The sequence below is a fragment of the Scardinius erythrophthalmus genome (genome assembly GCF_964197995.2).
Source record: "Scardinius erythrophthalmus genome assembly, chromosome: 25".
Lineage (NCBI taxonomy): Eukaryota > Metazoa > Chordata > Actinopteri > Cypriniformes > Leuciscidae > Scardinius > Scardinius erythrophthalmus.
This window is the reverse complement of record NC_138245.1, coordinates 21,832,074-21,845,675: the sequence shown is the minus strand read 5'-3', so window position 1 is coordinate 21,845,675 and position 13,602 is coordinate 21,832,074. Positions and strand designations below refer to the sequence as shown.

The window sequence follows — 13,602 nt, the reverse complement described above, 5'->3', positions numbered from 1 at the left end:
TCGTGACACCCTTACTAAAGAATGCTTTCAGCACCTTGTTGAATCAATGCCACGTAGAATAAAGGCAGTTCTGAAGGCGAAAGGGGGTCAAACACAGTATTAGTATGGTGTTCCTAATAATCCTTTAGGTGAGTGTATGTCTGGTAAGTATATAGCTAGTTGGAAAACAGTTTAGCTTACCTGTTTCTGGCAACATTTGATGGTAGAATCTTGAGGTAAATGTATGTGTAGACAAATAGATCAAGTTAATCTGTTGTGTGATTGTGTGATTCACTCCTTTATAAAGTTTTGTTCAGACTGTACTGTTGACACCTGCTGTGATCATCTTCTCTGGATCTGCTGCCTCAATCTGCTGCCAAATCACAACTGTGCTGACACAACAGTGCCCCTTGTGGTGTGATACTCTTGTGGTATTTATTGATTATTATTTTTTAATGATCATGCTTGCACATAAGTTGGATTATATTGCACATTTGCCCAAAATTACAATAGGTAACATGGAAGAAAATGGAAGCACTTTGGGGAAAAAAATCCGCTTTTACCACTTTTAAGAATATAGTGTTAAAATGGACAAAAAAACATTTTCTAAGCTGACAACCTGGCTAGAACACATGTTGAGGGGATAAATATTAATACTGGATAGGTTGTATACTTGTACCAAAAAGTGTCCGACAAAGTTTTAATATCAGTTTTGGCCCCCTGACTATATCTAGTGTGACTTGTTCTGCGTTCACACCATGTCAGCTTGAATAATTTATTTTGATTAAAGATTATGCGGGCACATGATTAAAAAAAATAATGATGTGCACAGATAAATCATTTATATTAAACACTGCAATATATCATAAAAAAAAAAAAAAGAATTATCCATTTTGATTTCATGGTGACTTGGATTTTTTTTCTTCTCTGTTCTGTCAATGTGTGTTTGTTTGTGTGTGTGTGTGTGTGTGTGTGTGTGTGTGTGTGTGTGTGTGTGTGTGTGTGTGTGTGTGTGTGTGTGTGTGTGTGTGTGTGTGTGTGTGTGTGTATTTGTACAATCTTTGTGAGGACCAGTTTGAGTTTTAGACCATTGGAGTGAGGACAAAGAGAGTAAAGTGAGGACATTTTGGCCGGTCCTCACTTTCTGAGACCCCTTTAAAGGCCTGTTTGAGGGTCAAAACTTGGTTTTAGGGATAAGATTATAATTACGTTAAGGGTAGGTTTAGGGTAAGGGTTCGGGTTAGGCACTTAGTTGTGATGGGTAAGGTTAGGGTAAGCGGCTAGAGAATGCATTGTGTCAATGAATGTCCTCATAAACATAGATGTACTAGAATGTGTGTGTGTGACCTGTTAAACCCTACATTATGGGGACAAAATTTAATACCAGAAATGTTTGATCTTGTGTGGGGACATTTTTTGATCCCCACGAGGAAAACAGCTAATAAATCATACTAAATAGTGTTTTTTGAAAATGTAAAAATGCAGAAAGTTTTCTTTGATGGGTAGGGTAAGGGATAGAATATACAGGGGATAGAATATCCATAAAACATGCAAAACCCAACGTGTGTGTGTGTGTTTATTGATTTTTGAGAATATTTTATGTAAAAGAACCATGCTAAAAAAGTACTTTGAAACTGAAAATAGACAGACAGATATATATTCAATATATTTCAAACAACGGATTCATTAAGGATTAATTAAGACCCTAATTGCCTAACAATAAAGCATGTGGTATGGATTCAATAACTGCAGAGCATCTGAAAAATGCCAGTCTTAGGCTTGCTTCCCTCTTAGCAATCAACTTTACTGGTTTGTTGATCCATGGCATACTTCCAGATTCAATGTTATATTCTGCTTGTCCCAGTTATTAAGGACAAAGCTGGAAAAAGTTTGCTGCCTGGATAATTATAGACCTATAGCATTGGCCAGTAATTTATCCAAGGTAATGGAAAGAATTCTCCTTGATAGAGTGAGTGGGTATATCTCTTCCCTGGATAATCAGTTTGGATTTAAGCCAAACCATGGCACAGACATGTGTATTTATGCTCTTAAGGAAATAGTGAATTTGTATAAGTCTAAAAATTCCACTATTCTCATGTGTTTTATTGATGCCTCCAAAGCATTTGATCGAGTGAATCACAAACAGCTATTTATTAAGCTAAAGCAAAGGGGAGTCCCTGGGTATATTGTGAGGGTTCTTGCCTATTGGTATGCCCACCAGCAGATAGCAGATGCATATCAAATGGGGGGGGGGGGGGGGGGGTAGCATATCTGCCCCCTTTAGAGTGTCCAATGGTGTTAGGCAGGGAGGAATCTTGTCCCCTGTCTTATTTAATTTATATATGGATGAACTGTCAAGGAGACTTAATGGTTGCAACACTGGCTGTATGATTGGTGGCATGCTGGTGAATCATCTTATGTATGCAGACGACCTTGTTACTTTTAGTCCGAGTAGTGCTGGGCAGCAAGAGCTTCTTATGCTCTGACTATGGGGTGGAATTTGATATAAAATACAATTCCAGCAAAAGTGCTGTTTTAATATGCAGAATGAAACAGGATAAATTGCTTAATTTTCCTGTGTTAACGCTAGCCAATAATTGTCTTGAGGTCTGCAAAAAGATTAAATACCTTGGTCAATGTACTGCAGATGATATGAATGATGATGATGACATATCCAGACAGTGTTATAAGTTATATGCACAGGCAAACACTATAGCACGTAAGTTTAGTTACTGTTCTACTCGAGTTAAAGTGGCTCTGTTCAAAGCTTACTGTACACCACTCTATACTGCCCATCTGTGGTCTTCTTACAAAAAATCTAGCATGCAGAAGTTACAAGTTGCCTACAATGATGCAATGAGAATTTTACTCAAGGTTCCCAGAGGAGGGAGTGCTAGTCAGATGTTTGTATCTGTAGGAGTAACCACACTGAAAGCACTTTTAAGAAATTTGATGTTTAAGTTTATGCAACGTCTGGATGAGTCTACTAACAGTATTATGGTGGCACTCTCAAATCCCTTAGTGAGTTGCTCCAGGTACACATCCAGACTGAGAGTGCATTGGCTGAAATGTATGTATGTATTTTAATTATTGTATTTGCTTTTTTCTTATTGTTTGTTTTTTATCTGTCCTGTCTTGCGTGGCTTTTGGACATGAGTCTGGCAAATAAACTGAATTTAAAAAAAAAAAAATTTTATAAGGAGACTTTTATTTTGACACAGACTCACACAGTAGAGGAAGTACTCACTTGGTTAACTTCCTGTTCTAAACGCATGTGGGAAGTCCATGCGGATAGCTTTTTTCACCTAGTTGTCTTAGTTTATGAGCTATACACTATTTGTTAACTGCTCGAATATTTAGATAATTAGATCAAGAAGTATTTTTTATCACCCGATGACAGCATGGTCCGAGCAAGAAGGTTAGTAGTACACTACAATGTGTCGTCGTCTACGACTAAACCAGTTAGTTTATTGTATTCCGCATCGTTATACTAACAAACTGTATAAATAGACACGAGACAAAGCAGATTTTTTTACTCCTGCACTACAAATGCCGGTGCAAACAGTTATAATCAATTTATTACATCGTTATAATTTTGCAAATGCATTTTGTTTTCATTTCAAAGGGCAGTAAAAAAGCCTAGGACAAAGAGGCAACAAGAATTTGACAGCGATGATCCTGAAGCTTATAAAAATGAAGACAAGCCAGATAAGGTAATTTTATATATATATATATATATATATATATATATATATATATATATATATATAAAAACAACTTTGTTCACATATAATGGCATTCTGGTTGTAAACATCTGTGTTTTCCTTTCAGAATTCGTCAACATATGTGGAGGATAAAATTGATGAATTCCACAATGAAAGAATCTCTGTGAGTTTTTTCATGTTCTTTATGCACGAACAGGCATGATATTATCCTAGTACATGTTTGATCTTTGACTTTGGTCTGTAGAATCTCTTGGCTCGAGGGGTGCAGGAAGACAGTGATCAAGAGGACGGAGATAAAGCTGTAAGTTAATGAAACAATTACAAAACAATTGATAACTGGTGGCATGATTTTAAAGGCTTTTTATCGATGGTAATACTTTTTTTTGAAGATCACCATTGTTTTTTCTATTTTTCTAGGAGGAGGTCATGCCCTTGACAATTTCTGAATCAGAGGATGATGAAGAAGAGGATAATAAAGAGGAGACAGACATGGAGAGTGACCTGGAAGGAAAGAAAGATGATGGTAATGTACTTTAAAAATATTCCAAATATAACTGTTTGTGTGTATTGAAGTATTCAAAAGCATTTAAAGAATATTTAAGCATATAAAAGTATTTTATTGCCCTGCACATTGATGTTTTAGGCATTGTCTCTAACACTTCAATTTTTACAGATCTTCCAAATGACATGGCTTGGGGAGAGAAAAAGAAGATTTTTTATAATTCTGATTATGTCACCAAGAGTAAGCATTTTTCATCTGACCTACATACTGTTTATATGACACATTATAGCTTTATGTTATTTTGCAGTGCATAATGTATACATATAATAGCATGTTTGATTTGTATATTTTGTAGAGGGGAAATCTCTTCAAGAGGTTGAGGCAGAAGACAAAGAAGAGGAAGAGGAGGCCAAAAACATTCAAAGAAGATTGGCAGCCAACCTAAGCGAAGAAGATTACGATCTAAACCTGCTTGAAGTACTACAATGCTTTTTTTTCTAAATACATCGGGAGAGTTCAGGTGTTTGCATCATATTACTCAGTCTTTGTATTTCCCTGTGGTCTATTAGGAGTTTGCAGCAAACGCTGAAGGGGAGAAGGAGGTTGAAAAAGAGGAAAGGATTGTGAAAGATTTGAAGACTATGTCACAGAAGGAAAAGCTCAAATTGCTGAAGAAAGAATCTCCAGAGTTGTTGGAACTTATTCAGGACTTCAAAGCAAAGGTAAAGGCTTGCATCAGTGACATGTATGTGGTCTTTTTGCATTGCATTTCTATTAAGGGCTGTTGCATTTCTAAATTTGAGTATTTTTTGCATACTCAGCTCACAGAATTGAGGGATGAAGTTCAGCCCCTTGTGGAGATGGTCAAAGATGGACGGATTCCTCCTGGAAAGGTGAGTTAAATCTACAGGGTGGGCCATTTATATGGATACACTGTAATAATATGGGAATGGTTGTTGATATTAAAGTCCTGTTTGTGGCACATTAGTATATGTGAGGGGGCAAACTCCTCAAGATGGGTGGTGACCATGGTGGCCATTTAGAAGTCGGCCATCTTGGATACAACTTTTGTTTTTTCAATAGGAAGAGGGCCATGTGACACATCAAACTTATTGGTAATGTCACAAGAAAAACAATGGTGTGCTTGGTTTCAACGTAACTTTATTTGTTCATGAGTTATTTACAAGTTTCTGACCACTTATAAAATGTGTTCAATGTGCTGCCCATTGTGTTGGATTGTCAATGCAACCCTGTTCTCCCACTCTTCACACACTGATAGCAACACCGCAGGAGAAATGCCAGCACAGGCATCCAGTATCCGTAGTTTCAGATGCTGCACATCTCGTATCTTCACACCATAGACAATTGCCTTCAGATGACCCCAAAGATAAAAGTCTAAGGGGGTCAGATCGGGAGACCTTGGGGTCCATTCAGTGTGTGAAGAGTGGGAGAACAGGGTTGCATTGACAGTCCAACACAATGGGCAGCACATTGAACACATTTTATAAGTGGTCAGAAACTTGTAAATAACTCATGAACGAATAAAGTTACGTTGAAACCAAGCACACCATTGTTTTTCTTGTGACATTACCAATAAGTTTGATGTGTCACATGGCCCTCTTCCTATTGAAAAAACAAAAGTTGTATCCAAGATGGCCGACTTCTAAATGGCCACCATGGTCACCCCCCATCTTGAGGAGTTTGCCCCCTCACATATACTAATGTGCCACAAACAGGACTTTAATATCACTAACCATTCCCATGTTATTACGGTGTATCCATATAAATGGCCCACCCTGTACATAATTATTGCTGTAAATAGACAATCAATTTGAATGTAATTGCATTTAAAATTGACATTTTATTTATGCTTCGTATCCTTTCCATCCTCTAGGGTGCAAAATACCTCATTACAAAACAGCAACTTTATCTCAAGTAAGCCTCACCTATATCATGTTATATTCTCTAATTCTGTGAGTGATTGCAGTATTTACATTATATTTTATTTATATTCGTAGCACAAACACTACCATTCAAAAGTATGTGGTCAGTAAGATTTTTTTTGAAAGAAATAGTACTCTATTCAGCAAGGATGCATTAAAATGCTGTTCTATTGAACTTTCAATAAATCAAAGAATCCCAAAAAAGAATATATCACAGTTTCCACAAAATATTAAGCAGCACAACTGCCATCACAGGAATAAATTAAATTTTAAACATTTATCTAAAATATAAAGCACTTATTTTAAATTGTAAATTAATAATATTTCACAATATTACTAGGGATCATAGACTGTAAAAAGTTAGGGATGCACCAATCATTTTTCATGGCCGATTCCGATTGTCCTTTCTTTTTTTTTTTTGGTAAGCAAATTGATGCTTATTTGCTCTATTACAGGCCAAACTGACCTTAAACAAACAATATCTGTAACCATTTGAAATTAGAGGCAACCACTGCATTAATCATGATCCAAACAAAGATGATTTAAATGAGAGATTCATAATTTGTAGATTTAAAGCAAAAACAGTGGTCTGACTTAAGATTTGTGAAATTATGCTACATAAAACATACCTGCACAGAACTAAAACAGCAGATGGACTGAATGTAAATGGAAATTCACTCTCTGTTAGCATTTTCTTGGTTACTGCTGTAAACAAGCGTGGGTATCTGCAGGTCGGAGTAATGGGCGTACTGAAAGGTAGTGGGTGTACAGAAACAGAAACTTTACAATTGTTTGTGAAAGCTGCCTGTTAGGGTGTGGGGAAGGGTTAGGGATTAGTTTATGTTGTAGCATTGCGAATCTTCTGGAACACCCCTACCTTTCAGAACGCCCATTACTCCAACCTGCAGCTATCCCTGTCTCGCTGACTGTAAAAAAGCAGCATTGCACTTCTAAACTACTTATTTAAGCATTATACGGAGGAGAGAGGGAAAGAAAAAGCAATTGAAACTTCTGAAGACAGTCAGTTCCCTTCAGAGATACATTCATATAAACTCCCACCCCCTATTTAATATTTATATTTTTTTGCCAATACTTCGACATTTTGGGAAATTATTGCAATGCAGTTTGTGTGCAAATCCGGAACAGAGATCGGCCAAAAAAACTAAAACGATTGATAGCCGGTCGACTGGTGCATCTCTAAATATTACTGTTTTACTGTATTTTTGACAAAATAAATACAGCTTTGGGGCACATAAGAGACTTTCAAAAACATTTAAAAAAATCGTTTTGACCCCAAACTTTTAGTGCCAATAGTGAACAATAGTGCCATTCTGTTTTTCACTATGCATATTCCCTTCTTTCCAGCTATTGCACAAATATTAGTTTTTATTTGGTTCTAAAAGCCAAGCGAATTCCAGCACATAACCATCCTGTAATTGAGAGATTGCTGACCTACAGAAATGTAAGTACAATCAAATTAACCACAGGCATTAATTTAATGAAGCTTTCAAGACTTCATCTCTTTATCACTTTCACAGCTGATAAATGAACTAGGAGCAGTAGATGCTAGACTGGCTCCTCAACTGCGGCAGCTTCTCTTTGGAGAACAGCAAGACAGAACTGCAAGGAGATCAGCCGGCAGCAAACATACCAAAGTAATTGCTTTTCCTTATTAATGTGTCAGTATTAGCACTGTCTGGCACCATTTTTTCTGAGTTTGACATGTCTTTATTTTAGGTATCAGAAGAGGCTAAGTTGGAAGGAGAAGAGATGTCAGATTCAGACGAGGAAGCGAATCTGCGCTTCTACAACGCCATGGCGGAGAGGCAGAAACTCAAGAGGAAAAATATTGAGATGCAGAACGAGGGGTGAGTCTATTTACAACATTCAGCCCTTGTGGTTTGTCATAATGTTTCAGAAACCTTACTGTCACTAACTGCATTACCAGATTGGTGGAAGAGGAACAGATGGAGGGAGATGCTAAAAGAAGGATCACCTATCAGGTGAGGTGTTGTGGTTAATATGCCTTCAACTCATACCCAAACAACTTTTCAAAAATCTTTAGCAACAAATGACCTGAAAGCCAGCCATTTCCCTAAACATCTATACAATTTTAAACAATATTACAGACAGTGTTATCATAATCACATCATATGTTTTGTGAAAAGATGTCCAAGAACAAAGGGCTCACACCCAAGAGGAAGAAGATTGACCGGAATCCCAGAGTCAAACACAGAGAGAAGTTCAGACGTGCCCAGATTCGTCGCAAGGGTCAGGTAAGTGTCATAGGATTCATGTTTAATTCACTTTCATTTGTATAGCACTATCCAGAACGGACACTGATTACAGATCATTTGTGTCAGGTTCGTGAGGTGCGGCGCGAGGAGACGAGATACAGTGGAGAATGGTCTGGTATTCGTGCTGGAGTTAAGAGGAGCGTCAAATTCAAGTGATCAGTCTACAGATGATACTCATCCAAGCTTGAATGTGATATTAAAATGGACTTTTCTGGTGGTTTTTTTTTTTTTATACTCGCTATCCCAGATATCAAGATGGAAATTACTTGTTTTATGCAACAGCTCATATAATGAATGAAATAAAATCTCAAGTTCAAAATTTCTGCTAAATGTTTTTTGGTGATGCATGCAGTGCTTTTCAAAACTGTTGTCATATTCAAAGAATGCACTAAAGCGTTTAATTTAATATTTATTGCAGAAACCTTTTTATACATACTATTGTAAATTAAATGTACATCATCAGCTATTAAAGTGCGATTTGTTGTAGACAGACTCAAAATTTAAGAAACAAGACCAGATTTAAGATATTAGGCAAAGGTGAGTTTAGGATGATAGCTACTGAAGCATATATTTATTAGTATCGTTTTGTTTTTAAACTGATTAAAGGCCTAAGAATATTGCTAAAAAAAGATGTTTGCAGATTTCTTTGTACAGAGGAAATGAATATAAAGGAACTTGTTAGATCTGTAATAAGCAACTGAATTTCACAACAGAGAAGTTTCCGAATTTGAAGATGTCATTCAGAATGACCACAAAGTAAATTTTCCAGGATAAGCTTCTCTGTTCAAATTTGAACCATAATCGTTACAAGACAACAATAAACATTCCACATGTCTGAAAGAGCAACTTGAGATTACATGCTATGAAATCACAGCAAGGTTTTTCACACTTGAGACATAAATTGACTGTGCGCTGCAGTCAGATTACTAACAATCCTGTCCTCAATCTCTACCTCTTTCTGCGCTTCCTCATCTGTGAGGACCAGCTCGTGTTTCGTGTCTTTGGTGACGACAACCACATAACCACGGCGAGTGTCGAGAACATTTGCAACCACTGCCTGGTGGTTGTACGTTTCTAAGGCACGCCGTGCTCGCTCCAAAAGGATGGTGGGGTCCGTTTCCAGCTTGAAAGAGGTGACAAATGCCTGAGGTGCCCAGTCCTTCACCAATGGAGACAGCATCTTGGGAACCATCTTCATACTTATCTACATAACATAAACAAGCAGATGAACAACTTGTCATATATTGTTTAGAGCCTAGATTAACTAAATTAAGACTAGCACAAGTTTTTCTGCAAGGGAGTGCTAGGGGGTCCATGTTATAAAAGCACGTTAAAGAAAAAGAATAATGATTTAAAAAATACATCAAAACAGTACAGTATTATAGTAAGCAGAAAAAAGTAATAATGTAAAACTAAATATTTTACACATTTATATTATATTTTTTTCACATAAATAGGGCCTTTATCCATGAAAATACATAGCTGAATGTGGAATTTTAGAATTGGATCCCTTGCACAAGGGTGATCATATCTGACGATCCGTGGCTTCTAAAAGACTGAATTAATATTTGTATTTTACAACACCTGAAGTGGTCCATTAGAGGACTGAATTTTATGTTCTGGCATTTCATATGCTGGGATGTAGAAATCAGAAACAGCAGCAGCCAAATAAAACATAGCCTTGGACCCTAGGAGGGAAAAACAGAATTAATTATAACTACTAGTAATCCCACTAAAAATGTATTCGGCCTAAGGTAATCAAAAGGTGGCTTTATTTACCTATGGAGCTTAATGCTTGGGCTGCAGCTTTGAGAAGATGAAGGTACTCTGACAAGGTGTTGAATTCCACCGGCAGCAGTAATCCTGCAGCTTTCACTGCCTGATAGCGCTTTAAAACCTTTGCAATGTTTGGAAGTGTGTTCTGATCCACCAAGATCTGACTAGTGTCCTCCTTACCAGTCTCTAATCGTAAGCTATCCAGTAAATTGACCCCTGCGTATAGACGAGTGTATGGGTAGAGAGAACGATGCCTGTGCAGAAAGATCACTGCATAGCCTGAGTCCAGGAAATACTCAGCAGAGGATGCCCCTCGCCGACCACTGCTGAAGTTGTCCAGGAATCGTACCGTTCGGGATTCCAGAGGAACTTTAGTTCCTCCCGAGGTGATCAGAACTACTCTGCGCCCGGCCGATCTGTGATGTTCAGCAAACTCTGCCATGAGTTTCCTGACCTCTTCCACATGAGAGGGGACCGCAAACTCTTCAGACAGTCTTCCATCCACTGCACTTGAGGCTGAGGGGTCAAAGTGGGCCATTGTAAACCTGGAAAAAATAATAAAAAAAGTTTCAGTTATTGAGGTGTTATCAATAGGTATGTGGTTATGAATGCCAATTTGGAATTAATAATATGCTAAAGACAATGACCTGACACATTCCAGAGCCAAAATTACATGCTACACAATTGTCACTGAGCAGCACGGTATCAATATACTGTTGTTGGTCAACTATGACATGAAGGTCAGCTATATATTTTACCACAGTAATGCAATAATTCCAAGTTAAGTGTGAGAAAGAGCATCATAATTATCATAATGACTTTCACAAGACAAAAACAAATTTTCTTGTAAAATGCGTACTACACTAATCTTGTGTGTTGCTAACTAAACACAATATAAACATTCTCGCTGTCAGTGTATGCTGCTCTTGTTATCGCGCTGATATTAATAAATGAACAAAATAAGCTAAACGAAGGTTTACCTGTGTGCTCACTCACAAATAAAACGCGAAAAAATATAATTTACTTGCGAATGACCCTAATAAACTTGGACTGAGTGTGTGACAGATCAGCAGAAACAGTTCCTACAACTTATAGTGGTTGAGTGTGCGCATGCGCAGCTTTGGCGGTTGTGATTGGCTCTTTCAGAGGTCTGCTGTGTAAATTCCAAAATAAAGGTTTTTAGATTATTGTTATTCCCTCAAGCTTTTATGTGGATCATGGAACAGTAATATGAAAAGACAGAAGTACACATAAAAACAGATATAAAAGAAGGACAGTGTAATACGTTATTTATTCAGTCAATTGAATTTACTATGGTCAATAAACTGTGGTATAATTATCCATCCAACATGCAAAAAAAAAAAAAAAAAAAAAAAAAAGGAAGAATGTAGGAAGTAGGCTTTGTATGAAGAACGAACTACAAAATATGTGTAAACATGTATTCCACCTCCAGGTTCACAGGGGGCAGCATTGTTTAAGCAATGCGAAATGAGAAGTATTTATACAGCTAAAAGCTGTATTATTATTAATGTTATATTAGACATTCTCTGGTTATATTTACCCATCCTAGAAATAAAGTTTAAGGTATTACCTAACTCTTTTTTATAAGATCCAAAATTATAACAAAGATTAAGAAAATAATGATGGAATTAAATACAAGAAATAAAGAAGCTGTTATTTGAAAACAGAAACATGGTTTAAAAAAGGGTAAAACCAGTGAGGAATATATTTCTTCCTCCAGACACAGCGTGGAAACGTCGTCATTAAATTAACTTTATTTTATAATAATAATAATAATAATAATAATACCATCTATATTTTATTAAAAATTGGGTGGGCACTATTCACACATTCCGAAAATGTACATTATATACCGCAAATCATTCGACATGATCTGTGACTTTATGATCTGTATTATTATCAGCAGTAAAGTTTACTATGAATCGATTAGTACATTTAATATTCGAAGTTTTTTTTTTTTTTTACGATATGATTATGCTTAATATGATAATGGTAAATGTGAAAAGTAATTGATAATAATTATCATGACAATATTTTCATACACTTAAGGCACTACTTCCCGGCTGCAACCCTGTCGCAGCTTGGTACAGTGGGCCGTTCTCCGGCTAATGCCCAAAAGTAGTTCCGGATTTTTTGATCCGCGCAGTCCCCGGATGTTAGCTATTCAGAGAGAAAGACGAACGAGCGAGAGAGAGGCGGAGAAGCTAGGAGACGCCACGGACAAACCGGTAAAGGGATTGCGGGTCTCAAACCCACGATAAACACGGAGAGCTGAGGCTCATTTCGAGGAGAGAGAGGGAGCTGTGATCGAAAAAAGGAAGGGGAGGGGACGCCTAACTTTGACAGACCTGCACTGGCCTCCAGTAGCGGACACGAGCCTGGGTGAGTGCGGGTGAACGTTACAAGCTCGCGACATGGAGCTCGCGAAGTTGAAGTCAGGGCCCGCGAAAAATGGACGACTTTAACTGTTAGTTGTGTGGTGCTGAAGTTCTGAGTAGAGCGGGAGGGCAGACGTTCAGGCCTCAAGTGGTATGTTGCTGCCGCCGTCGGTCGGGGGCAGGTGGGGACACTGCAAGCTCCACTGTCACAGGGGAACAAGTTTAGTTAGCAAGCCAGCTAGCCGCCAATACGGTTGTTGTCAGATAGGTAGCGAGAGTGAGCAGCTAATTAGCCGCCAGTTTTACTTTAGCTCGCCTGCTTTTTGTTTGCGTATCTGACAGGCGTCTGACGTGAAATATTTGTGACTGAAACTCGGTCAGTAAGGCGAGCTGGAAGGGGGCTCTTCGACCGGGAGCTTCCAAACGAGCAACTTTAGGTCCTGTCAACTAACAGTAGTTGGAGGTGGAGGCCGTATCTATTAATATTTTGGAAACAGACGCGCGGCAGCTGCGTGTCATTTTAAATACGAATCCTGGCCAACTTTTGGTGCCATTAATATGCATTCGAGCTCTGTTTTTGAGCCAACAAGAGATGAAAGATTGTTTATGGAGCGTTATTGTGATTTTTAGTTTGACTGAATGAAGTTGTGCATGAGTTATTTTCATCTCTGTGTCAGCATATGCTGGATGAATTAGCATTATATGTGAATTCGACGACGAGTGATAATACTTAGTAAGTTTCTACAGTTCGAATCCTGTATAGAGCCACATTTGCAAGATTTCATTCCTATCTAGGTTACCTTGGCTGTCATATGTAGTCAATGCAAGACTAGTCCCCCGTCTAGTCAACAGCTGGAATGTTACCCGCCGTCTGTATTTGGGGTTTCCACTCTAGCTACTGCAAATAGAGACCTTTGCTGTCATGTTGTGCTCCGTGTTGAAAATGCTTTCTTGTTGTTTAAATCGCGATTTCTAACGTTT

At 37.8% G+C, this 13,602-nt stretch overlaps 3 protein-coding genes across 5 annotated transcripts in view; 2 read left to right on the top strand and 1 right to left on the bottom strand.

The window, feature by feature from the left end:
• The first annotated feature begins 3,202 nt into the window (after positions 1-3,202).
• utp3 (UTP3 small subunit processome component) lies at positions 3,203-8,761 on the top strand. The gene is made up of 16 exons (XM_081358165.1): positions 3,203-3,397; positions 3,605-3,692; positions 3,811-3,867; positions 3,949-4,005; positions 4,122-4,227; positions 4,378-4,446; positions 4,562-4,683; positions 4,776-4,928; positions 5,028-5,099; positions 6,101-6,141; positions 7,515-7,611; positions 7,688-7,804; positions 7,887-8,017; positions 8,098-8,152; positions 8,318-8,425; positions 8,513-8,761. Exons 1-16 carry the CDS (start codon positions 3,381-3,383, stop codon positions 8,600-8,602), a joined length of 1,380 nt encoding a protein of 459 aa, XP_081214291.1. The 5' UTR covers positions 3,203-3,380; the 3' UTR covers positions 8,603-8,761.
• Positions 8,762-8,844: 83 nt separating this feature from the next.
• Positions 8,845-11,338, bottom strand: ppcs (phosphopantothenoylcysteine synthetase). 2 transcript variants are annotated; one of them, XM_081358168.1, is made up of 4 exons: positions 10,870-11,338; positions 10,226-10,767; positions 10,031-10,134; positions 8,845-9,650 (listed from the first exon to the last, which is right to left on the bottom strand). In XM_081358168.1, the coding sequence occupies exons 2-4, from the start codon at positions 10,758-10,760 to the stop codon at positions 9,330-9,332; spliced, it is 960 nt and encodes a 319-aa protein (XP_081214294.1). In that variant the 5' UTR covers positions 10,761-10,767; positions 10,870-11,338; the 3' UTR covers positions 8,845-9,329. The 2 variants fall into 2 exon arrangements, with proteins under 2 accessions (XP_081214294.1, XP_081214293.1); XM_081358167.1 differs by having other exon boundaries at positions 11,203-11,338.
• A 978-nt stretch (positions 11,339-12,316) lies between these two features.
• The window catches only part of foxj3 (forkhead box J3), a 104,705-nt gene continuing 103,419 nt past the window's right edge, over positions 12,317-13,602 (top strand). For both annotated transcript variants that reach the window (XM_081358471.1, XM_081358470.1), the window contains exon 1: positions 12,317-12,625. The gene's annotated coding sequence lies outside the window, so the exon portion shown is untranslated. The remainder of the gene's footprint in view (positions 12,626-13,602) is intronic.